The 23990-nt window shown below is 47.6% G+C and overlaps 1 protein-coding gene across 1 annotated transcript; it reads left to right on the top strand.

Annotated features, from left to right (window-relative positions):
• Positions 1-120: 120 nt before the first annotated feature.
• On the top strand, positions 121-22240 carry MONOS_4193p2 (uncharacterized protein; the record flags this gene model as incomplete). Its single annotated transcript, XM_067874247.1, has 2 exons — positions 121-10528; positions 10607-22240. 2 exons carry the CDS (start codon positions 121-123, stop codon positions 22033-22035), a joined length of 21837 nt encoding a protein of 7278 aa, XP_067727186.1. The 3' UTR covers positions 22036-22240.
• Between the last annotated feature and the right edge of the window lie 1750 nt (positions 22241-23990).

Below are 23990 nucleotides of genomic sequence, written 5' to 3' on the forward strand. Positions count from 1 at the left end.
GAGGAAGACGATGATGTGGGAACAGCCGATGAAGATGAGGATGAATGGAGAGGAAAGCTGAAGATCAAAGAATTCTCACATCTCAGAGGCAAACGAGAGCAGAGGAGCAAGTTTCTGCAGATGCTTCAAAGGCAACAGCATAACAACAATAACAATAACACAAACACAAATAGAAGCAGGCATGAGCATAGCATCAGCAGCAGGAATGGAGGAGATGGATTCGAAGTTGGAGATGACGAAGCAACAGACGACAGCAGCGAGTCATCAGAATCGTCACAAACATCAGACTGGTCTTATCACTCTGCAGTTTCTGGATCTTCGTTCTCTTCTCCTTCCTCCGCCTCTGCCTCTTCAGCTGCCTCTGCCTCACAACAAGCTTCCACTTTCTTTCTGATAGCATCAACAGGACGAGTTGTTCTACCGACAACAGAAGAGATGGTTTCAATCAAAAGAGAAACTCTGTTTGATGCGCTGCTCCAGCAGATGATGTCACACGCCTCACCTTCTGTTGGGTGGGTGCAGTGGATGCACGAGCTGATCACCAAGTCCAATGGGCTGGTGGGCATTTCATCTTCACACAAGAGAAGGAAGAGGAGCAGCACGCCAAGCATTGGCATCCTGTCGTCATTTACTGGGAAGGACAGCTATTCAGATGCGCTGCAGCTGAGTGCGATGGGCTATGATGGAGAAAAAGGGTGGAAGAGAGGAAACAGAAAGATCTATGGAGAGAATGAGTATGACGGGAGAAGAGGAGATGTAGATAACAGCTACAATGATGGATGTGGTGGGATGAATGCACAGATGCGGGGGATAATGGCAGGAGCAGTCAACACCATTGGAGGAGATGACATGTTGCTATACAACAACAGCAACATCAGTGCAGAAGGTGCGGCAAGAAGAGGAGGAGGTATTCGAAGAGTGTCTGATGGATCATATGGAGGAGGAGCTGGATATGGCTCTGGATTTGGGGGTGACCAAGGGATGATGATTGACGAAGGGGCAGGAAGGATGAAAGACGGAGCATCTTCTCTTCTGAAGGATCAATCAGCAGCACAACGGCACACACATCTGACAACATTAGCACCTGTTTTCTCAGCAGCATTGACAAGGCAGGTGTGGGCAATGCGCGAGAAAGAGCTGCGGAGACAGAAAGAACGGAGCAAGCAGGCAAAGATGATGGCATCTGATGGCTATTCGAATGCATCCTCTGAAGCACCCACTGTTCGTTTGTGCAGCGTCGACAGGGTGTCGAAGTGGGAGCGGAAGAGGAGAGAAAGCTTGATGTCTGCGTCATCCACGATGATGCGTGTGCGGAAGAACTTCCAGTCAATCGCGTTTGGCGAGGACGAAGGCGGAGACGAGAGAAGCAGAGTGGGCGGGATGGAGAACGACGATGAAGGGATTGACGAAGGGAGTGTGATGAGCCTCGATCGGATGGCTGATGAGAGAGGGAGGCTCAGCCGGATGCAAAGGATGACAGAGGCAGAGAGATTCAATGTGGTGGATGATGATGAGGAAATGTGGAGGCTGATGAAGAGAAGGAAGAAGATCTTCAACGATATCGAAAGTGACAGCGCTGACTCATACATCAACGCCAGCAGCAGTGACGAGAACAGCGAGAACAACGACTCATCGAGAAGATCGCAGCCGGGTTCTGACGGGAGCCTCAGCAGCAACAAGAGCAACCTCCACACACAAAAGCAGAAGACACCGCTGCTTGCGAGGAACAGAGGCAGCTACAGCGCAGACTCAGACAGCGAGTGTGGAGACGAGGGCAGTCTATATCAGAACTCAGAATACACCGACAGCAACAGCAGTGGGAATGGAGAAGGGTATGAAAGCAGCGGAGATGGGGATGAATCAGATGTGGATGAGAACGACGATGATGTTACTGACGAGGATCTTGGCAATGAAGGATGGATGTATGGAATTTCACCTTCACAAAGGCTGGGCGGAGATCGGAGTGGAATTCCGCTGTCTTCGGGAGAAAGAGGAGGGAGAGACCGAAGAAGAAAGAAAGAGTCAGCTTCGTCTGCTTCTTCTGGCTCAGCTGCTCCTCTACTCAACCGCATCATCCTCCACAGATGTCTTGTGGAGTCCAACAGACTGAAAGAATTGAAAAGACTTTATACTCTTTTGCCTGATTCTGAATGCAAAGCAACAATCTCCTTCTGCATTGGACTTACCGCCACTTATCAAAGTGCTGACATTCCGCTCGGAGAAAGTGCGCTTTTTGATGCTCTTTTGCTTTTGGATGAAGATCCCTCGCCTTTCAACGTTGCTCCCAGACTGTTCACTTACTTGGGAGCAACACTTTTCCTGCGGTATGCCGATGTCTGCATCGCTGTGGGCAAATATCCATTTGCGCTGGAATCGTTCAAAGCAGCCATCTCGTTCTGTGCCATGAAAGGGATGGACCAAGAGGCGTCGCATCTGTTCCAGCCTTTGGCCAGAATCTGCGCCTCCCACGAAGACTATCCGCAGGCCATCTTCTTCTACACAAAGCTGATGCGCCACATGTACAACGAGAACTTGGTCAATGAAGCACTCTATGTGGACAGGATCCTTGTGGACCTCTGCCGACGCTGCGGGGCATTTGACAAGGCCATCACGTGTTTGGAGGCAGCGGTTGAGGAGTGTGAGATCAAAGATATTGCACCGTCGGTGAAGCTGTCTTTCCACGTGGAGCTGTGCTGCGCCTACATCAATTTCGGACTTGTGTCACATGGGCTGCGCGTGCTGGAGGAGACGCACATCGAGGCCTTCCCCATATTCGAAAGGATGGAGGCGTTTTTGAGCATTGCGGATGCGCTTTCCAAGCAGAACAGACACGAAGAGACTCTGTTTCTGCTGAAACGGATCGACATTGAAATATCGCTGCTCCCACGAAAGAGCTTTCCCACATTCACCATTCCGAGTGTGTCGCCAGCGCTGTTCCCAGCTCCTGTGTCGATGCTGAATGTGCAGCCAGCGACGGGCAGAGGCAAAGACGAAGGAAGCAAAGCGAGCGAGAAAGAGTCTTCTCATTCAACACAAAGCAATGGCCCTTCATTCCAGTTTAGTGGGTTCAACATCTTTGGACAGACGTCTTCTGCATCAGCTGCAGACAACGAAAAGAAAAGAAAGAAAGAAGAAGAAGAAGCAATCATCAAGGCATCCTCTCCTTTCACTTCTGCTGCAGCCATCTTGTCACGTGTGAAGATCAACTCTGGCACAACACACAGCTCTTTCCGTGAAGCCACTCAAAAATCTCTGAGATCAATGAAGTTGTCCCGCGCACACGACAGCAGCTCGCCCAACTGGAGCGAACAGGCATATGACAACACGATCAACTCCTTCTCCACATTTTCCATTCCAACTTTGCCCACTTCAGCTTCTTCCTCATCACCAATCACACTCCCATCCTCAAACTTCCTCCGTTCGAAACAGATCCCCACATCCCCTCCTTCTCTCTCTCTTTCCCAGCTCTGCTCAATCACCCAGCGTTTTTCTCAATTAGCTATTCGGGTGTATATGCGGACACAGCAATACCACAAGGCCCTTGTTTGGATCGACTACGCCATCCGTCGCACGGTCGAGTCTCAGCTGGGCACGCTTGGCTGGCTGTTCTCACAGAGAGGGAAAGTTCTTGCACACTTTGCAAACACATCCACCACATACTCGCCACACTTTGATCCATACAACGTTGTGTGGGAGGCTGATGACGATGTGATTCCACTGCAGCCTGGGTGGGTGAGGGTGAACAAGGAATCAGACAGTGGAGGGAGAGATGGAGATGGAGGCGGATCAGGTGGAGGAGCTGGAGGAGGAGGAGATGGAGGAGCGATGGGAGGGTCAGCATTGTCTGGAATCACCTCTGGCTCGTCAGGCGATTCGCAGTCGTCCTCACAGGGAAACACGAGGAAGATGAGGAAGAAAGGAGAAAAAGCGCTTGTTCTGCTGAATGATGAGTTGATTTTGGAGCATTTGAAGATGAAAGAAGGATTGTCGTTCACTTTCAACACTTACGACTATCAGGAGCTTGTTTCTTTGGTTCAGACAGCTCTGACAATAACTTCACACAACATCACCACTTACATCTCGAGATCAGCCTTCAGCAAGACAACTAACCCTCCAGCAGATTCACGTGCCTATCAAAAGCTCTCTTCCTCTTTATCTTCTTCTTCTTCTTCTTCAAACTCACCATTTGAGAATGAAGCACCAACAACCGCACCTAAACACTACAAGTCATCATCAGCGTTTCTATTAGCTTCTGTCTTGTCTTATGAAAAAGCACGTGAATACTACACAATCATGGGCGACTCCATCTTAGCCTCCAAAATGGCACTGAAGATGGGCGAGTCCTTTGTGTCTCGCATGTTTGTGCCTTCTGCTTTCTTCCAGGCAGACATCTCAAATGTCATCGCACTCCCCCCTGCAAATATCGTCCCTGCACTTCCCAAACCTGCACTGCCAATCAACTGCTTCCCCCACACTTTGTTCGCCTTCCACCCACTTTACAATCCATACGCCAGCTGCTTCGACCGCTCTGCAGAAGAAGGCGCATCACCACACATGTCAGACTCACTCTCAAACATCATCTTGCCTCAGAACGGAACATCAATGACTTCTGTCACCTTAGCATCGTCGATGGACTCACCTTCTTCCACTTTAACCTCCTCTTCTGGTACAAAGACACTCACAGACAGATTCGCTCCTGATTCAGCAACAACATCTTCCGTTGAATCTGCCCTGACAACTGCTGCTTTGAACTCCCAGCTGCTTAACTGCAAACCAGGAATGGTGCTTACCTTGATCGACAAGTGGGTCTGCGAAGGACTTGCATCAGCTGTTGCCACAGTGGATGTGCTGGGCTCATTGGAAGGTTATCTGTCACTTGCAGAGCTGCGCTTCATTCAGAACCGAGTGAAAGAATCGGCTGTGTTCTGGACAGAGGCGAAGGAGACGTTCTGTCAGCTGTTTCTATCGGGAGCGTCGATGATCTACCCGCGCAATGCATCATCGTCGCTTCTTCAGAAGATTCGGGAGTTTCTAAAGCGAATTGTGAGATTCTTGTTCTGCTTCAGTGCAGAATTTATCATGAAGAACTTGATTCTGGTGGATGCTTACTTGCAGATGGACATCGACACACGAGATGACTATTGCATCTCATTCAATCCAGAAATCTTTTCTCCTTTCACATTCAACCTGTTGGCGTCTCGGATGGTAACACCCTCAAAGAAATCAGCCAAGACAGGGGCATTGTCTGCTGCTGACACTGTTGTCTCCGTTGCATCCTCAACTGCAGCACGCACTCTTTCTCCAGCACAGACACTCTCACAGGCACTTCGCACATACCACCGCCGCCTCCGTCGTTCTGGAAGAGCGACCGAGCTGAATGTGGGGCAGGCAGTGTGGAGCTGGGGCCAGCTGTCGCTCATCAGCAGCACAGGCGGAATGCTCTTTGGCGGATGGGGCAGCGACGCCAGGGGAGACAAGGGAGTGTCAAGCTCTTCTGCATCGAATGGAGGGAACGGATCAGCAGCTGGTGGGGGATGGGGAAGTGGGACAGGGATGTCGAGGTTCAGGAAGCCTGCGTTTTTGTCGGAGATGGTCAGCAAGAGACACAACAAGAGGAATCAGAAGGTGCAGTTTCCACAGCTGGATCATGTGGAAGGACTGTTTCCTCTGCCTGACAACAACGGAGATGAGAAAGAGGATGAAGAGCTGCTGTATCAAGAAGATGAGCTGCTGAGAAGGCAGAGGCAGATGGAAGATTTCAGGATGCGTTGGACTGACATCATCGTGGACTGGTTTGTAAAGCGGAGAAATGCAAAAAAAGCAGCCGACAACAACTTCATCCTGCCTTCGACGATGTCGAAGAAAGAAGCGAAGCAGATGAAGCTGTTGATTCAGGGATCGAAGCAGAACTCGAAAGGAAAGGGAATATCACTCCTGTCACAAACACCCACTGGATTAGCTGTTCTGACAGAAGAAGGAGGAAGCGGGAGAAGCAGAGGAGAAGAAGCGAGTGATTGGAGCAATGTTCCCAACCTGAATTCGACTGAGAGCGATGACGAAGATGAGATTGATGGCTTGCTGTGGAAGGAAATGACGAGCAGTGTGTATGCAGACGAAGGAGAGCCATTTTACTACGATTATGTGGAGGATCCGATTGAAAGAGAGGCACGTGAAAGACGCTTGAAGGAGATGGAGGAGCAGGCGAAAGCGCAGCTTCAGCAGCAGTCACAACAGCAACAGCAGTATTCTGTTCAGACACAAGTGCTCACACTGAAGGAGAATGGCAGTGCTTCGATTGAGATTGGAAATGGGTTCGGAATCGGAGGAGAAAAAGAAAGAGAAGAAAGATCAGCATCAAAAGCAGATTCGCAAAGCAAAGCAAACAAATCAAAATCTGTGAATGAAAAACGGCTGCAGATTCACAAACACGAGAAAAGAAGCTCTAAGCACCATTCAACTTCTGAGAAAAGGAACGAGAAATTCGATTCTCTGCGGTCAAACTCATCAAAAACGTCTTCTGTCACTTCGAGTGACTCTTCCGAAGTTCAGAAGCACCGCTCATCATCAACCTCTGTTTCCTCCTCCAATCGCACAATGTCCATGTCAACTGCTCCATTCCCTGTTTCTCCGCGGATGAGCCAGCCTCCTCCGCCTCCGATGCGCCACAAAAGCATCCAGGCAACAACTACATCATCATCTTCTTCATCAACAGCAGCATCAGCAGCACTCAAATCCCATTCAAAGGAAGACGCCACATCGAAAGACGGAAGCCACAGCAGGGCTTTTGCATCCCCGGTGCGCAACAGCTCTCTTCCTCCCTTCCAGTTGTCACATTCACACGCGTCGCTGGCGCCTTCTCCGATTGACACGCTGATGACAGCGACTGTCTCATCTGCTTCATTCACTGACAGAGATGCTCCTTACTCTTCTCCTCTCTTCAAACGGAATAGGAGAAAAAGAACAGTCAGCGCTGAAAGGTCACAGTCAACAGCAACATTCAAAGGGGCCTCGTCGACAGTGAAGCTGCACAGCAAGAAGAAAAGAAGTGCTTCTCCTTCTGCGCTGTCCACACACAGCCAGGTCACGCCTCGTTCGCAGCAGATCACCCTCAGCCCTGATAGAGAGTCGATGTTTGAGTCTGCAGAAAGCAGGGTGATGAGCGAAGAGGAAGAAGACAGAGAAGAAGATAGAGTATCATTCGGAAGGAGAAAGAGGGTGAGGATGGAAAGCGAAGAGATGGACGACTTTGAGGAAGAGAGGAGAGGAAGCTTGACAAGAAGCGAAGACGAGTCAGATGGAAGCTCTGATTCACCTTCTTCTGCTTCCTCATCTGAAATTGAGCTATCTGATGAAGACAGCAGTGACGAAGACAATGAAAGTAGCACTGACGATGACAACGATGAAGACAACGATGATGATGATGATGAATGCCACATATCTCCAAGACAAGTACAGCTGTCTCCCTCGATGACATCCACATCCTCTGAAATACCTCGTCAGATGACCCCCTTTGCCTCCACATCCTGTTTGTATGCCATCGACTCTGTCGCCACCTCGTCCAATGTGTTTGCCCAGTTTGCTCGCTTGCTGTATCGCGTGGTGCACACTCTAACTTTGCATCTTCCTTCTGCTGCTCTTCTTTCTCTGGCATTTTCTATGCAGAGGAGATGGTCCCCTGCTCCTCTTCTTCATTCTCCTCTCTTCTATTTCGGTGTGCGCCAGTCGCATCTCTCCTTCAACACACTCTCGTATGCTGCATCGATGCACAACTGGATGGATTCAAGTGTGCTGAAGAAGCACGAGCTGCAGAAGAAGCTGAAATTCGCCTTCGCAACTTTCTTCTCAAAGCACAGGAATGTGGTTCAGAGGGGAAATAGATCGCTTTCTGAGCTTATTGATCTGCTGGAGGGCTTTTCGCAATCTCTGACACTTGGACATTCATTAAAGCTGTTGAATATCACTGAAAAGGCAGGCATTGGTGCTTCTGCTGTTGCGCCATCCACTTCTTCCTCTTCTACCTCTTCTACCTCTTCCTCTTCGTCATCACCATCAACTTCTTCTTCTTACACACAACAATCACCAAATACAGATGTATTGCAGGATGGGAATTATCCTCAATCATATTCTTCTTCAGTACCATCTTCATCATCATCGTCTTCTTCTACAGCAGTTCCTTCGTCTTCTCCATCGTTTTCATCCTCTTCCTATCCCTCCTCTTCCTCTTCTTCCTCTTCATTTTCTATTTCTTCTTCCTCTTCTGCTTTCTCCTCGCTCCCAACTGTGTCATCATCCTCTTCACTGCCTCAGCTGGAGAAGCTCATCAAACACGAAGACGAAGCGCTCCAGAGGGAAATGTGCATCCTTCTCAATGCAATCACCAGCTCCCTCTCAAAATCCACACACAGCGGCAATCCAGAGCTGCTCTCCACCATCGGAACATTCATCGCCCTCTTCTTCTGCAACCCTGAGAACGCCATGTCGCCTTCTTCTGTGTTTGCACTGATGGACAGACCAGCTGAACTGCAGCAGCTTCTTTCGATGTATTCATCATCATCATCTTCTTCTTCTTCTTCCTCACTATCTTCTTCTTCTTCTTCTTCTTCCTCATCCTCTTCATCATCGTCCCATCTGTCTGGCAGACGAACCTCTTCCACATCCTCTTCGAAGTCCAGCCAACGCTCAGCCAGCAACCAGAATCCGTTCAGAGGAAGTGTTGGCTATCCATTCCATCGGAATGAGAATGAACACGAACGAGAAAGAGAAAGAGAAAGAGAAAGAGAACATGATCATGATCACGATCACGAACATCGCTCGTCAGTTGTTTCAATCTCGTCTTCTCTTTCAGCTGCATCACACGGGCCTGTCCCATCCACTCCCAGTGTGTTTAAAGACAGCATAGCCAAGACTGTGTCTTATAAACAGAGCAAATCTACACAAAATGTGACAGGCGGAATATCACAGCCAACAGGACTACAGATACAACTGCAGCAGCTGCCAAGACGGTCGCAGCTGAGCTGCCGATCGCAGCCACAATCACCAACAGCTGCAAGATCAGAGTTTGCACATGCGAAGGAGGAGTTATATTCGCTGAATGAAAAGCAAGAATTGAAGGAAAAGAAGCGTAAGAACAAAGAGAGGAATAAGAGGTTAGGAAAGGAGAAGGAGAAGGACAAAAATAGAGAAAGAGAAAAGAGGAAGAGAAAGAAGCAAAACGAATTGAATTCCAAAAGAGCCCAACTGTTTGGTGAATCCTCTCAGAAGGAGCTGATTCCTTTGAAGCAATCACAAATACAACAGCAGCAACAGCAACAGCAGCAGAGTCTGATGTCACCTGCCTCTCCCTCATACAAACGAATGCTCGGCGCCCAGCGCGCCTTCGAAATGAACACACGAGACACTCCAAACGATGTTATGTCTATCAAAAGCTCAGACGGAATGGCGTCTGTGTCACAACTGAGTGACAGAGTGAACTACAATGGACAAACACTCACTCCACCTGCGAACTACCACCCGTCAAGCACTTCTTCATCGGTTGTGTCCTCGTCACTAGGAGCAATGCATCCTCTTCCAAATGCTCCTTTTGGATCTTCATCATCTTCTTCTTCGTCGTCTTCTTCTTCTTCAACGTCTTCTTCGATTGTAGCGTCAAATGCAACAGCAAATCAGAGTACCACAGAATACCCTGCCGTTGGCGATGAGCTGCTGGACATGCACATGGACGCCTTCGACTTCGGGATGAACGTGAGAGCGCTCCACCAAATGGCCAAGAGCCAAATCCACCGCCTTTCGTGCGGAAGAACCACACTGCAGCGCACCTCGCAGGTGAACACGACAATTCTCAGGCTGCTTCTGGCATCGGCGAACAAGCGCAGGGCATCACTGGCTCGGATGCAGCAGCTGGGGGCGCAGATGACGAAGGACCTGGACAGGTTCAACAGGATTGCAAAGGGAGAGCATATTCGAGATGTGTTTGATGAGACGCACAATGCAGACAAGCTTCCTTCGTTTGTTCCATCAGAGCTAATTCCTGACAAAGATAACACACCTCTGAAGGACAAGGGAGACCTGCTGAAAGGAATGTCTCCTGCTCTTTTCTCTCTTCAGCAGCAGCAACTTCAACTTCAACAACAACAGCAGCAGCAGCTACAGCAGCAACAACAACAGGCTTCTTTCACACAGCAGTCTTCTTATCGCTCGAGTGTGTCAGTCAATCAGCCTCTTCAGCTGCACCAGTCACAGACTTCTGCTTACAACCAGCCGCTTTCACCAAGAAATGCGCAAGCAATGGCACTCCCCACAGATCAGCTGAGCATGTCCACTTCTCAGCTGACACCTATCGGCGATCCATTAGCTTTGACAACAGGAGCAGATGCAACATTCCATCCACACACGTTTCCAAGGAGAGGCTCAGAGGAAGTGTCTGCCAAGATGATGACTTCCACATTCCACAAGCCACAAACACACGCACTCCCCTCTGCGCCACAGGCACGCAACACCTCTTTGTATCCTTCTTCATCGCCAACGTTGAGTATGCAACAGTTAAATAGACAGTTTTCTCCTCAGCAGACACCGCTCTTCTCACAATCATCTCTTAATTCACAGTCAGACTTCAGCAGAGAGTCTTATTCACAAGCCACAACCACATCAAACTTCCTTCTCACTCCTTCCATTTCTGTGGATGTTCTGTCTCTTCCTCCTTCCTTCGACTCCTCATTCCGCTCAACAAACACATTCCACACTCCACAGCCTTCGATGTCGTTGGAGTCCGTTGCTGTGCCAATGATGAGCCACACGACAATTCTGCCTTCTGCCAGCCATCTGCACAGCCAGGGCAGCGTTAACCCGCCTCTACTTGCCCATCAGCAGGAGAATCCGCTGAGCGAAGTGACGTCGCAGTATTTGAACTCAACCACACCCAAAAGAGGAGTTTATAGCACTATGCCTGCACTTGCTGATGATGAAGAGAATCAGTTTTCGGGGAATGGAGGCATTGACACGGCTTTGATGTCTCCTGTCTCAATGACTCCATCTTCACACACGACAAACGTTGGCAATCCACTCGCACCTTCACAAAGCACACCTTCCAATCAACTTATTCAGCCAGCGATGCATCAGCGCTACTCAGAAGTGCCCTTCAATGGCATTGACTTTGCAGCCGAGACACCTTATATCCCACCAACAGCCATGTATTCCACGCTCACTGCAGCAGCCCCTGAGCACTGTCAGATGCTGGTTATCCTGCAAATTGATGATCTGCTGATCTATCTGAATCCTGTGACAGGAGAAAGGAGGGTGCACAGATTCAACGGCAGAGACGAGGATGAGCTGGATCCGAAGATAGACGAGTTTCTGGAGGAAGAGCAGGCATCGAAACATGATGAGAAGATGAGGGGGAAAAGCAAAAAAGAGAAAAAGAAGGATAAGAAAAAGAAGGCAACATCATCAAAGGTTATTAGCTCTTCTGCCAAAAATTCTGCTATGTCATCCCAAGCGAAGACTTCCGATTCAACAACAGCTTCAAAGTCTGTAAGTTCATCATCGTCATCATCTTCTTCTTCTTCAGCAACAACTTTATCATCATCTTCAACATCAGCAGAATCTGACAAGAAATCAAGCTCATCTTCCTCTGTTTCATCAGATGCGTCTAATTCCTCCAGCACAACTGCGAATGCCTCACAAACATCCAAAATTCTCACACCTCCTCAGTCTTCTGTTCCCGATTTGTCCAAATGGAGTGATGCAGACGATGACGATGAAGTGTTTGAGGCAAAAGAACCTGAAAAGAGCGATGCAAAGCAGAGTCCAAAGGCTTCCCATTTGTCTCAGAGCAGTCAGAATCAAATGGACGAAGATAATATCGAAGATGAGAATGGCTTTACTGATCTGAATAAGCTGGCAGCGCTAATGGAGAAGAAGAAGAGAGAAGAACAAGAAGGAGAAGAGAAAGGGAAATCATCCAGCCAGAACATCCAGCTGCAATCAACGTCACTCCTCACGACGATATCAGAGGAAGACGAAGGAGAGGATGGGTTTGGCTCGATCGACGAAGAAGGAGAAGGAAAGAACGGGAAAGCAGACGGTGGTGACTCACTTGGAGAGAGTGAGAGCAGCAGCAGCAGCGAGACAGAGGATTCAGACGATGTCGATTCAGAAGCAGAGAAGAAGAGGAAGAAGATTCAGGACAACATTCCAGAGCATCTGAGGAAGTATGTGGAGACAGACGATGACGACGACGAGGTGTTTGAGGCAGAGACGGAAGATCCGAACCCGAGTGAAGGATTGGGAGAGGAGAAGGGAGCATTGCTTGATTCGCTTGATGGATATGGAGATGAAGATGAAGCGGAGAGAAGAATGAGAGGAGAAGGAGGAGTGGATGGAAGAGAAGCTGATGATGAGATGTTTTCAGTACAAACATCAGTGAAAATGGAAGTGAAATCGACGAATGAAGAAGACGATGATGATGATATGGATGATATCTTCGGTGATCAAGACATTCCGTTGAAGCCAAAACAGCTGGAGGAACAAGAAGAAGTGGACTTTGGAGAACTTGAATTTGACGAAGTTGGAAGCATAATGAGTGAGAAAAAAGAAGAAAATACAGAAAAAAGAATCATCAACAAAGAAGAATCAAAAGATGAGCAAAAAGAACTTTCTGTTGAAGTGAAGAATCCATTGAGTCTGAAAGCAGCTCAGACAAAAACAAAGCCAAAAAGCTTCAGCGAAGACGAGGACGAAGATGAGTTTGATGATTTGATAGGCGATCAGAAGATAACATTGAAGCCAAAAGTGCTTGAAGAACAGGAGGAGATTGACTTTAGTGAATTGGATGAAGTGTTTGGGGATGAGCTGCCTGCTTCAAAGAATGAAAGTGTCAGTTTGAGCGAAGCAGCTTCGAATGAACAGTCGGCAAAGGGAAAAGAAGGAAAAGAAGAGAAAGAAGAGAAAAAAGGAGAAAAAGAAAAAGAAGATACAGCTACAAAAGAAAAGAAGAAGAAAGAGTTCAAAGAGGAAGAAGATGAGGATGATGATGACTTCTTTGGAGATGTGGATGTTGTGCTCAAGCCAAAAGTGTTGGAAGAGCAGGAAGAAGTTGATTTTGGAGATGTTGATGAACTGCTGAACGAAACAAGCAAAGAAAATGTTGATGCAAAAGCTGATGAAACTGCTAATGTGAAAGAAAAAGAAAAAGAAAAAATGCTAAAGGAAACATCAGAAAAATCAATCGATAAAAAAGAAGAGGAAGAAGAAGAAGCCGATGATCCATTTGGAGATTTCGATGATGATATTCCAGGAGTTATACCTGAAGCATTGCAAGGAATGATGGAGCAATCCAATGAGACGACTGAAAATGCATCTCAGCCTCAAAAATTAGAAGAGAAGCCAAAGGAAACAGATGAAAAGAAAGAGCAAGGAGATGTTTCAATCCAAAAGGAGCAAAAGCAGATTCAACAGGAAGAGAAGAAAGAAGACAGTCAAAAAGATAAAAAAGCAGCTGAACAGCCTAAGCCCAGTTCACAGAAAGTGGCTGAAGTGCCTGATTATCTGAAGCGCTATCAGGAGACAGACGACGATGATGATGAGGTGTTTGAAGCTGAACCATCAGATTCTGAATCAAACGAGAGCAAAAGTGAGGAAGATGTGGAAGAAGAAGATGACGATGAAGACGATGATAAGTCTGAAAAGGCAAAACAGAAAGGAGCAAAAGAGAAAGAGGAGACGAAAGAGACAAATGCACCGAAGAAGCAGAAAGTGGAAGTTGCAGACTATTTGAAGCGATTTCAAGAAAGCGATGACTCAGACGATGACGAAGTGTTTGAGGCTGTGGAAGAACCCAAACCAATTCCAAAGCAACAATCAAGCACTTCTGCTGGAATGCAACCATCTTCCACTGGAAGTTGCACATCATCGAAGGATAAGAACAACGCGACTGTTGTTCCTGATTATCTCAAGCGATTCCAAGAGACAAACGATGATGACGACGATGAAGTGATGGAAGCAGAGCCTTCAACAAAGAGCCAAAAGGCCAGCCAACAAAGCGCTCAACAACAGAAACAGCAGCAGCAACAACAACAACAGACTGCACCTTCTGCTGCTCCAAAAAGACAGCAGCGCATTCAGAAGCTGAGAAGAGCAACGATGGCGCTGATTTCGATGCAAAGGCATCAGAACGCAGGCATCAGCCAGCAGGAGCAGATTGTGATGAAGCAGATCATACAAGCACAGCAAGATGCTGAGGAAGGCATTGTGAGAAGAAGAGAGCCACAGACGCTTCCATTCCATCCGATTGTGAGTGGGACAGACGAGAGAAAGCAGATCATCAGCTTCACTCAGACACAGCTGGAAAAGCACAACACCGCAAGAATTGTGGAGAAGAACAACATGATGCTTCGTCTGCAGGCGAGAGGCAACATCGACAAGTCGAAAGAGAAAGAGAGCACAGAAAAGCAGATTCAACTCTATCAAATGCAGGTGAATGTGTGGCCGTATCCGCAGATGTTCCCAAGCTATCCACACGTCACTCCGCCACTGCTGTTGCTGAAACAATATCGCCATCTGAAGCTTCTGAGGCCTCCCTCTCAAGCAGATGGTGTGTTTTCATCAGCACATGCATCATCAGCTTCAGTATCACCTTCAATATCTCAGAGAACATCTTCAGTGATTCCTTCTTCCTCTGCTGTGATTGTCGCTCCTCCTCATGTGACTATCCAGAAGCCAGCATATCCCGCAAACGCAGCGTTCACAACACTCAAAGCACTGCCACACACCTTCATAGGCAACTCTGCCACACTCAACAGTTGGCTCTTGCAGATAGCAGCTTCGTTGCCAGAAGCCAAAGAGAATCTGATGAAACTGCACTGCCAATTCGCGTCCACCACAACAATTGCCGTCCAGCTGCTGATTAACATCTTCCACAACCCGAACAGTCTTTTGAGAGACGCCAGAATGGAATCAGGCTTGAAGAATCAGTTTGGAGCGCTTTCGATGCAGATGGGGGCGTTCAATGTTCCAGACAGTTCATCCAATTTGAGTGCAGAAGCAGGAAGCAGAGAACTCCACAGAGGCAATTCTTTGTCTGAACAGCCAGCAGACAGCATGTCAGCAAACAGACTAGCACACAGCAGCAAGCGAAGCTCAACGAACAGCTCTTCGTTCCTTTCCACTCCTCTTCCGTATGACACTTATCGGATTCCTGGTGTAACTCCAACTGTTGTTTCTCAATCTCCTCCTCTTTCAGGATTCCCAGTATATTTCCACAGCAACTTGCCTTCAGCTGCTTCTGCGTCTCCACTCAGCAGCAACAAAGCATCGTCCACTCTTTCGCCAAACGAACAGTTGTATCCTCCTCAGCCTTCTCCATTCCTCAGCTATTCACTCAAGCCATACAGCTTATCCAGATCATCCTCGTCTTCTTTGGCTCAGCCTGCGACTCCTGACCAGGCAGCGCTGCCAGACTCGTTCCACCCAACAGACGTGTGCTCTGCTCTGATGAAAGCTTCCTCGCCTTCGCCTTCTGTGTCTATTGCCTCTCGCACTCCATCTACTGCCACTCATTCAGTGACCACGTTCATTCCTCGGCTCAGCCAAACAACAAAACAGAGATCATTTTCCAAAAACGTGTCGGTTTCTGTGCAGCCATCCTCATCGATATCATCTTTTCATTCGCCAATTTTCTCATCTGCCCAGCTGCCTTCTTCTTCTTCTGCTACGTCTGGAATGTCCTCTGCTGATCTGCATAGCCACTTCGCATCGTCTGCCCAATTAGCACAGTTTTCGATGTCATCACTGACAAAACTGGCACAGAAGACTCAGCAGAAAGACCTGCACATTCGCACACTGCATCCTCGTTTGAAGCGGCCAGCGCTGTTTTCGTCTCTTTTCAACAAGCTGAATGCAGTGGAGTATCAGTCACTCACAGCAGCCATTGGATTAGGCACCAAACAGGAAAGAGAGAAAGAGCTGAGGAAGCTTGTGATGGAGCAATCCTCGTCATCTTCTGCTTCCTCATCTGTCAATGGAACGAATACTATTCCCACACTCCCAGGCATTTCGCATCCATATGCCATTCCACTTGCTCCTGTGTTTCTTGTAACTTCTGCCTCGCTCCAGGTGTTTCCCTGGGAGATGGTGCTGCAGATGCCAGCAGTCAGAGCATTCACCATCGCAGAAGTGGCTGAACGGTACGGACACATTGCGACATACACGCTGCCTGTGAATGATGTGATTGCTACTTCAACTTTGCTCTTGCCAAGCGAAGAACCGTCTCAGACAAATGAGAGTGCATTTGCTAAGCCTGGCATTTCACAGCATCCCCTGGAGCTCAGCGGAGCAGACGGGAGTGCTTCTGCTGTGCCATCGAGAAAGTCAAAGAAGAATTCAATGTTTCCTTCATTCACTCACCCTTCACGTGTGCCTTCGCCATCTTCCGTTCAGTCTCATCCATCCATCCCGAAAAGCCCCTCCTTGCCTCGTGCTTCACTGAGGAGCCAGGCCAACGAGGATTCCAACATGACAACAGACCGAGAAGAGCTCAGCTTCGATGCGACCGACCAGACAGACTCAGAGCGCAGCGAGCAGGATCTGATGGATGACCTGAACAGCACCATGCGCACTGTGATTGTGAAACAAGATCCCTTCGACCCGTTCGAGATGGAGACACGCTCATACACAGACAGTGCTGTCCTGCCTCATTCACCTGCAGATGTCGATGTCAGCTTCTCGCAGCTGTCGCTGATGGAACAGAAAAGAAGAACAACCATCGGAGACCCGTCATTCCTGAAGGACATCTCACAGACTTCTCCTCCTGGGTCTGCCAGTGACATTGACGGGAACGAAGAAGAATTGCCAGATAAGAACGGTACCATCAAGACAATACGGGCGCACAAGTCCCACCGATCGCAGCCTTGCTCGCCGCTCACGCCGAACTCTCCGCCTTTCACTGCGTTCGACCCGTCGGTGTCTGACCAGTGGCTGTATGTGGATGGCACGCTCAGACAAAGCGAGTCAGCAGCGTCTCCCACACCTTCAGTGATATCTGAGAGCAACTCACTGGTGTCGTTGAGTCTGAGCATCTTCGGCGGGGAGGGCGATGCACACACACATCCTGTTTCTGATGCATCTGCCTCTTCAGATGCACACGATCAGTCAGCAGCAGCAGCAGCATCATCAGCAGCAGCAGGTTCATCTGCAGTGCAGAAGAAGGCACAGGCAAGTGGGAAGCGGAACAAGCCAGCCGCTCTGCGGATTTCAGTGCCGCCGCTGAGGCTTTCGCAGGCGTCTGTGACGTCTCCGTTCTCAGACACGAGCGGAAGTGCACACGCTTCGCCTTCTGCTTCGTCGGCGAGTCTGCAGCAGCAGCATTCGCAGAGTCAGAACACCAACACCTCGTCAGCGAGCCGGCTTCCACTCGCCAGGTGTCAGCATGCGCCGTCGATGCTCAACCAGAGAGAAGGGGATGCTGCTGAAATGGCACAACAACAGCAGCAGCAAATGCAACAGCAACAAATGCAACAGCAGCAACAGATGATGATGTTGAATGAGCCGCACATGAAGACACAGATAGCGACCATCAAAACGAGAATCAGGCAGAGTGTTGTGTTCAGCCGAGTGGTGTTTTCGATTGGCGGGGTGTTCAAAAGGAGTCTGCAGAGCTTCATCGAAGAGCAGGCTGAGCGAGGGATAGAAAGCGAGCAGATGATGAACCCTCTGCTTGTCACATCAATGACGCCCTTGTCGCTCACATCTATTGACAGTGAGTCTGCCTCTTCTTCTTCTTCTTCCTCCTCCTCCTCCTCTTCCTCGTTTTCTTCGTATTCCACTTATTCTTCCTCGTCCACCTACTCATCGTCGCACAGAGCTCGTCTTCCGCCAGCCCTTCCAGTTTCGCAGGCAGCACCGGATTTGGAGTGGCAGATTGTCCCATCAGCAGACGATGGGTCAGCGAGCATGGAGTCATCGTCAGTGAAAGTGTCAGCACATGGAAGAGGCACGCTGTGTGGGAGTGGGCTGTTTGTGGAGTCGGGGGAGGGGGAAAGAGAGCAGCAGGCAGGAGAAGAAGGAATGCACCCTCCTTCGCCTCTCATCCAGACACACTCCGAAAACGCAGTTGGTGCGCTGCAGCCGACAACAGATGTGGCTTCTTCAGCCTCTCTCTTCAACCCTGCTGTGCTATCAATGCAATCATCATCTTCTTCCTCTTCTTCACCAATGCCAGCCTCATTCCAATCTCTTTCGCCCTTTTCTTCTGTTTCTGCCGCTGCCCATTCGCCCTTTGAGAGTGCCTCGTCTTCATCCTCATTTGACTCAACGAAAACGGATTCTCCGATGCAAAAGAGTGTTTCGCATCTTTCGGTCTCATCAAAGAGCCAGGAAACATTTGCGAGTCCGAAGAAAGTGCGGAAGAATTCGAATGAAGAAAAGGAGCGGAAAAGCAGCGAGACAGAAAAGTCGACTTTTTCAGCCACATTTTCAGGCTCATCTGCTTCCATATCGTCGATGTTGTCTCCATCCAGTTCATTTGCATTCACTGCTTCTCCTTCTCCTTCACCTTTCTTTTCAGCCATTCCATCTTCTTATCCCTCTTCTTCTTCCTCTTCATCATCTTCTTCATCTTCATCTTCCAACTCAACAGAAGATGCCTCCTCTTCTCCTCTTCCGTGTGCGTCAGCTGTTCCTTCTCAACAAGCCTCTTCGCGTGCATCCACGGCGAGCAGCAGCGGACAGATTGTGCGTTGGGAAATGAAACCGAAAAGAGACAAGAAATCGACAAAAACACACATTTCCCACAGCTACTCGCATCATCTTCCTCAGCACGCGAGCTTCCTGTCAGCAGTCACTCCGCTGAGCTTTGTCTCCCCCGCTGTGCATGCACACTCAGCCACCACAAACGACCTGGCGTCTTTCTCCTCGTCAATCACGAAGCTGCTCTCCACCTTCATGCGCCTGCGTGCGCTGCCCGCGTCGTCAGCTCTGATCCACCCGCAGATCTTCATTCCGTTTGTGCCTTCTTCTTTCTCGTCATCTCCTTTTGTGACGACTTCGCTGGGCAAAAGCATTGCAGCGCAGTGGAAGGACTCGGTGCTGCAGATTGCCGCGACGATCACGCACCGGGCGCTGAAGGCGAAGTCGATTGGAGAGCTGAATGAGCAGAAGATCTTGTCGGTGCTGGCAGATGTGATTGCATCGCTGTCGTCGTTTGTGGCGCCCGAGGCGAACATCGACACGTCGCAGAACGATGCGAGGCAGATGATGATGGCGTCATCGGGGATGGAGACTGTGAAGAAGTTGATATTCTCGTTTTCTTCTTCTTCCTCTTCTTCCAACAACAACAGCAGCAGCAGCAGCAACAACACCTCCACTCAACTGGCCACACTTCCAGCATCTCTTGTGCGCAAACCATATGCGCCCTCATCATCATCGCTTGACTTCGAGTCAGCGTCGTCCACATCATTGGTCTCGTCCTCCTCTTCGTTCCTCCCCCGGCCGCGCACAACATACATCCGCTACTCGCCGCACATCTCCCTGCACGCGCTGACGCACCGGGCAGACGGGAAGCTGATCTCAGCTGCGCTGCCCACACAGCACTTGCTGAACGAAGCGCTGTTCTCGCACTTTGTCTTTCCGCTGAGAATGCCCCTGGACCGGTCGAGCAAGACGAGCCCGTTTCATCTGCCGAGTGGGGAGTCGTTCAGCAACACGATCACTGTCACTCCATCAGTCACAGCCACGATCTCCCAGCCGAGCAGCTCCACCATCCTCCCTTCGATGCTGCTGTCACATGCACCGCAGGCTGCTCAGTCAACATCATCATCATCATCATCTTCTCCTTCTTCTTCTTCCTATTCTGCTCCAAACACTCACACTTCAGCTTCCACTCCATCCTCATCTGCTCATCTGTCATCCAGCTCTTCTTCATCTGCTTTCACCACCCTCACATCCCCTCCTTCCCCTTCTTCCCCATCTGCTTCCTCTGCTTCGTCGTCAGCGCCAATCTCCTCAAAGGCGAAAGCCACCACAGCCATCCGTGTGGAGCATGCGATCCCGACAACCACACTCTCCGTGCGCAACTCGCATGCGCCGTCTGTTGTGCATTCGCGTGTGGTGTCAGCAGACTGCGGGAAGTTCTCGGGGAAGATTCTGCACTTGCTGTCTCTGCCGCAGTCGCTCCCTCCGCACGAAATTGTGGGGCTTGTGGAGAGACACGTGGAGGAGGTGTGCGAAGTGAAGGCGCTGTTTGTGTGGAGTCCTGTTCGCACAGTGGCGTCGTTCAACTCGACAGAGAAGATCAAAGCAGAGCTGGGGAAGTATTCGCTGTCGCTGCACAACTCTGCGATGCAGCTGCTGAAGAAGGCAGTGACAGAAGCTGTGAGGGAGCAATATGCATCTTCATCTGCATCTGCATCTGTTTCTTCATCTGTGTCTTCATCTGCAGCACATCATTTGTCTCCTTCTGTTTCTGCACCTTCTTCATCTTCTTCATCTTCCTCTTCCTCTTCTTCCTCCTCAGCGCTTCCATCAGTCTCAGATGGAGTGAGGAAAGAGGATGAGGCAGATGAAGTTGTGTCACACAGCCAGCATTGTTTGCAGGGAAGTCCATCTGAATCTTCAATCAACGGATCAGTTGGACAAGCAAGGAGCATTCTGAACGAAGCAACAGAATCAACTGCAGACAGTCATCTGACACCTGCTGCTGCTTCTTCTTCTTCTCCATCATCTGTTTTGCCAACACCCACATCATTGAACACTTCATATCCTTCCTCGTCACCTTCTTCTTCCTCTTCATCTGCTTCTTCTTCTTCTTCTCCAAGCACTTTTGTCTCTTCTCCTTCAACAATTGATGACACCACCGACACTCCATCCACAACAGCCACGCCATTTCAGATGGAAGCAGCTCAAAGGAACCAGAACACAACTCCGCCTGTTCCACGAATTAATCTCTCATTTCAGCAGATCAATGACACCACTTCATCATCTTCGTTGAATGCAGCAGCATCTCCATCTTCATCTTCTTCAACTTCATCATCATCATCTTCTTCTTCTTCTTCTTCGATCTCTCGCACTCCCCCACAAAATGCACCCCGTGAGGCAGAAGTGCAGCGTCCTTCTATTTATCCAGTGGTGATTCTGCCCATTGCCGATCTTGTGATGCTATCTGCGCCGCTGTTTGCTCTGATGCAGCACAAGCCCGAAATCACGTTCCTGTTTGTGCCAGCATCCCGCTCGCAGACCGTTCTGCGTGTGTTTGCGCGGTTCTGCGATGCGCTGGCAAAGCCGGTCTTTCCGACGATTGCGGAGAATGAGCAGAAAGACGAGCAGAAGAGGAAGCGAAAGGAGGCGCGAGAAAAGCGGGTGAGGGAGGCGAAAAAGGCGAGACTTGCACAGAAGGCGAAGGAGAAAAGAGAGAGAAAGGAGAAAAAGGAGAAAAAGGATGCAAAAGAGTCAAAAGAGTCAAAGGAAAGGAAAGAACGAAAAGAGAAATACAAAATGGCAGGAAATGAGGCGAGCGAGAAAGCAGCACAGTTTGCGCCAGGATGTGAGGTGAGTGAAGGGCAGGCGCTGAGCGAGGGGTCTGAGGACTCGGCGGGGGGTGCAGATGACTACGAGGAGGAGGACTACTTCTTCATTGGGGATTTGGAGAGTGTGAGTGGAGAGTCGCAGGAGGAAGAGGCGGGGTCGACTGGAGCAGAGGAGCAGGAGGGCAAAGATTGTGCAATCAGCAGCGATTCGAGAAAAGGGCAGACGCAGCACGAGCAAAACGAGAAGCAGAGGCAGAAGATGATGATGAAGACGAAGCAGAAAGAGCAAGAGAAAAGAAAAGCGAAAAGCCAAAAAAGTGGAGAGGGTAATGTTTACAAAAAGGGGAAATTGGGAGCTGTGCCACTGAAGCAAAGCTCGATGCAGCAGACGCCGAAAAGGAGGACGCTGGTGCTGAACCGAAGAGTCGGGGCGTATCAGACGATCATGTCGATTGTGTCTATTCTTCAGTGCGAATACAGGATTCCTGTGTATGTTTTCAACCCACCTTCACTGGATGCTTAAGCCGTTGTCGGTTCATGGTCTTTATATGGGCAATTTGGAAAATAGCTTTTTCTGTATTTTCTTTTTTCTTTCACCTGTTTTTTGTTTTTGTGAGAATTCTCTTTTTTTTTTTTCATGTTCGATTGTTTGAAGTCAAATGTTGTTTTCAATTCAAAAAATAAAAATAAAAATAAAAAACATTTTCATTTTGGATGTATTATTGGAATAACAATGGTTTTTTATTCTTTCAACAATCAATAAAAACACAATGGATATATTTTTGTTAGCACCCAGTTCTTCATCAGATCCGAAATGCTTTTCCCCTCCTATTGCTTCAAACAGAATGTTATAAACATATAAAGTGATGTTTTCACGAAAAAGGCATTATTGGAAGACTATTCATAAAATACTTTTGTCAATTATTCCTTTCAAGCATTTTCTGAATTTATTCAAGTTTCAAATTTTGATTAATGAATTGTTCGTATTTTCAAGAGGTTTTGATATTGAGTATTCTTCTTTCCATTATTTCTTCACACTTTCTTTTTTTATTTTGAAAAAAAAAATATTTTTCAAATATTATTATTGTTTTTAAAGAAAAGAAATATATCCAAAATTTTGATTAAAGCTTTGTTCCCACTCAAGATATTTCAAATTTTCTGGAAAAAAAAACTTTGCAACATAGTTTTTCTTATTAAGGTGAAGTTTTGTGAGTGGAAATCGAAATTTGTTTTCTAATGTGCGTTTATTTCAGTTTCAAAGATTTGACAAAAATGATTTTTCAATGAAAATTACCCATATTTGAGAAATTTTTTTCATGAATTTGCTTTGCCTTTCCTCTTGATTTTTGTTGTTTTTTCACTTTAATAAAAATGTTTTCGAAAAGTGTAATTTGGTTGATTCATATCCTTCATTATCTTTTTCACGAGAACAACTATGTAACAAAGATAAATGAAAATGAAAAACGATAGATAATTCTTGAAAATGCAAAATATAATCCATGTGCAGATAACATTGTTTTTTTAATGTGTGCCATTTGAGTCAGCACTAATACAGATGAGTTCTTTTTATTTCATTAGAAAATCACAAAGTTTCATCAAAACAAAAATTTTCAATGGTTTTCAAAAAAGAAAACAAAAAATGATGATCATTCAAGAATATTGCTTCAAATGTCGTAATTATTATTATCATTATTATTTATATTCAACCTTATTCATTTGTTGATTTCAATTCGAAACAAATGATTTTGTGCAAAGGTTGAATTTCAGATGTTTCACATTTATCCATGATAACCAATAACGATCAAATATCCGTTTCTATCGGTTGATTGTTTTTTTCACACAATGTGCAACGTTCAAAAAGTATCAAGTAAACAATAATTTCGAGATGTTCAATCGAAGTCTGAAGTTTAAGATTCTGATACTTTGCTTGAAATATGAATTGCTGCTTTTGACACTTTTCCACAACAAGCTGCGTTTGATATCTGAAATGTTAAACAAAACGACATGTTAGATTCAAAGCATTTTCAGATGTTATTGAACATTACAATTTTTGAGTGAAAATGAAAACTACACAAAACCATGTTTGCTTTCTTTCTTGAAAGAGAAACATGTGAGTTGAAAATCATTCAAGAAAATCATTCACAGCTCTGAAGAAAAATGAACCAAGAGTTGGGCGAATTAACTTCACAGAAATGCAGAGATTTAACACAAAACCATTGAAAGAAGCAATTTGTTTGGTTTCTGTCCAACAATAAAGCATTTTGATAAACAACTCGAGCCCACTTCTTTATCATGTGTGTCAGGATTCATTTCGAAGCACAAGCTCAAAGTTCTGTCTTTCTCGTTAATTCCAACTATCAAATTGAATTCAGCATTCATATCAAATATCAGAGCATGGTTCAATTTTATGTTCAACAAAGATGTCAAGATTTCAATCAACAAGCTTGAAATAATAAACGCAGACTGATGCAGCACTGA

Source organism: Monocercomonoides exilis, assembly GCF_001643675.1.
Source record: "Monocercomonoides exilis strain PA203 chromosome Unknown scaffold23-1346700, whole genome shotgun sequence".
NCBI lineage: Eukaryota > Preaxostyla > Oxymonadida > Polymastigidae > Monocercomonoides > Monocercomonoides exilis.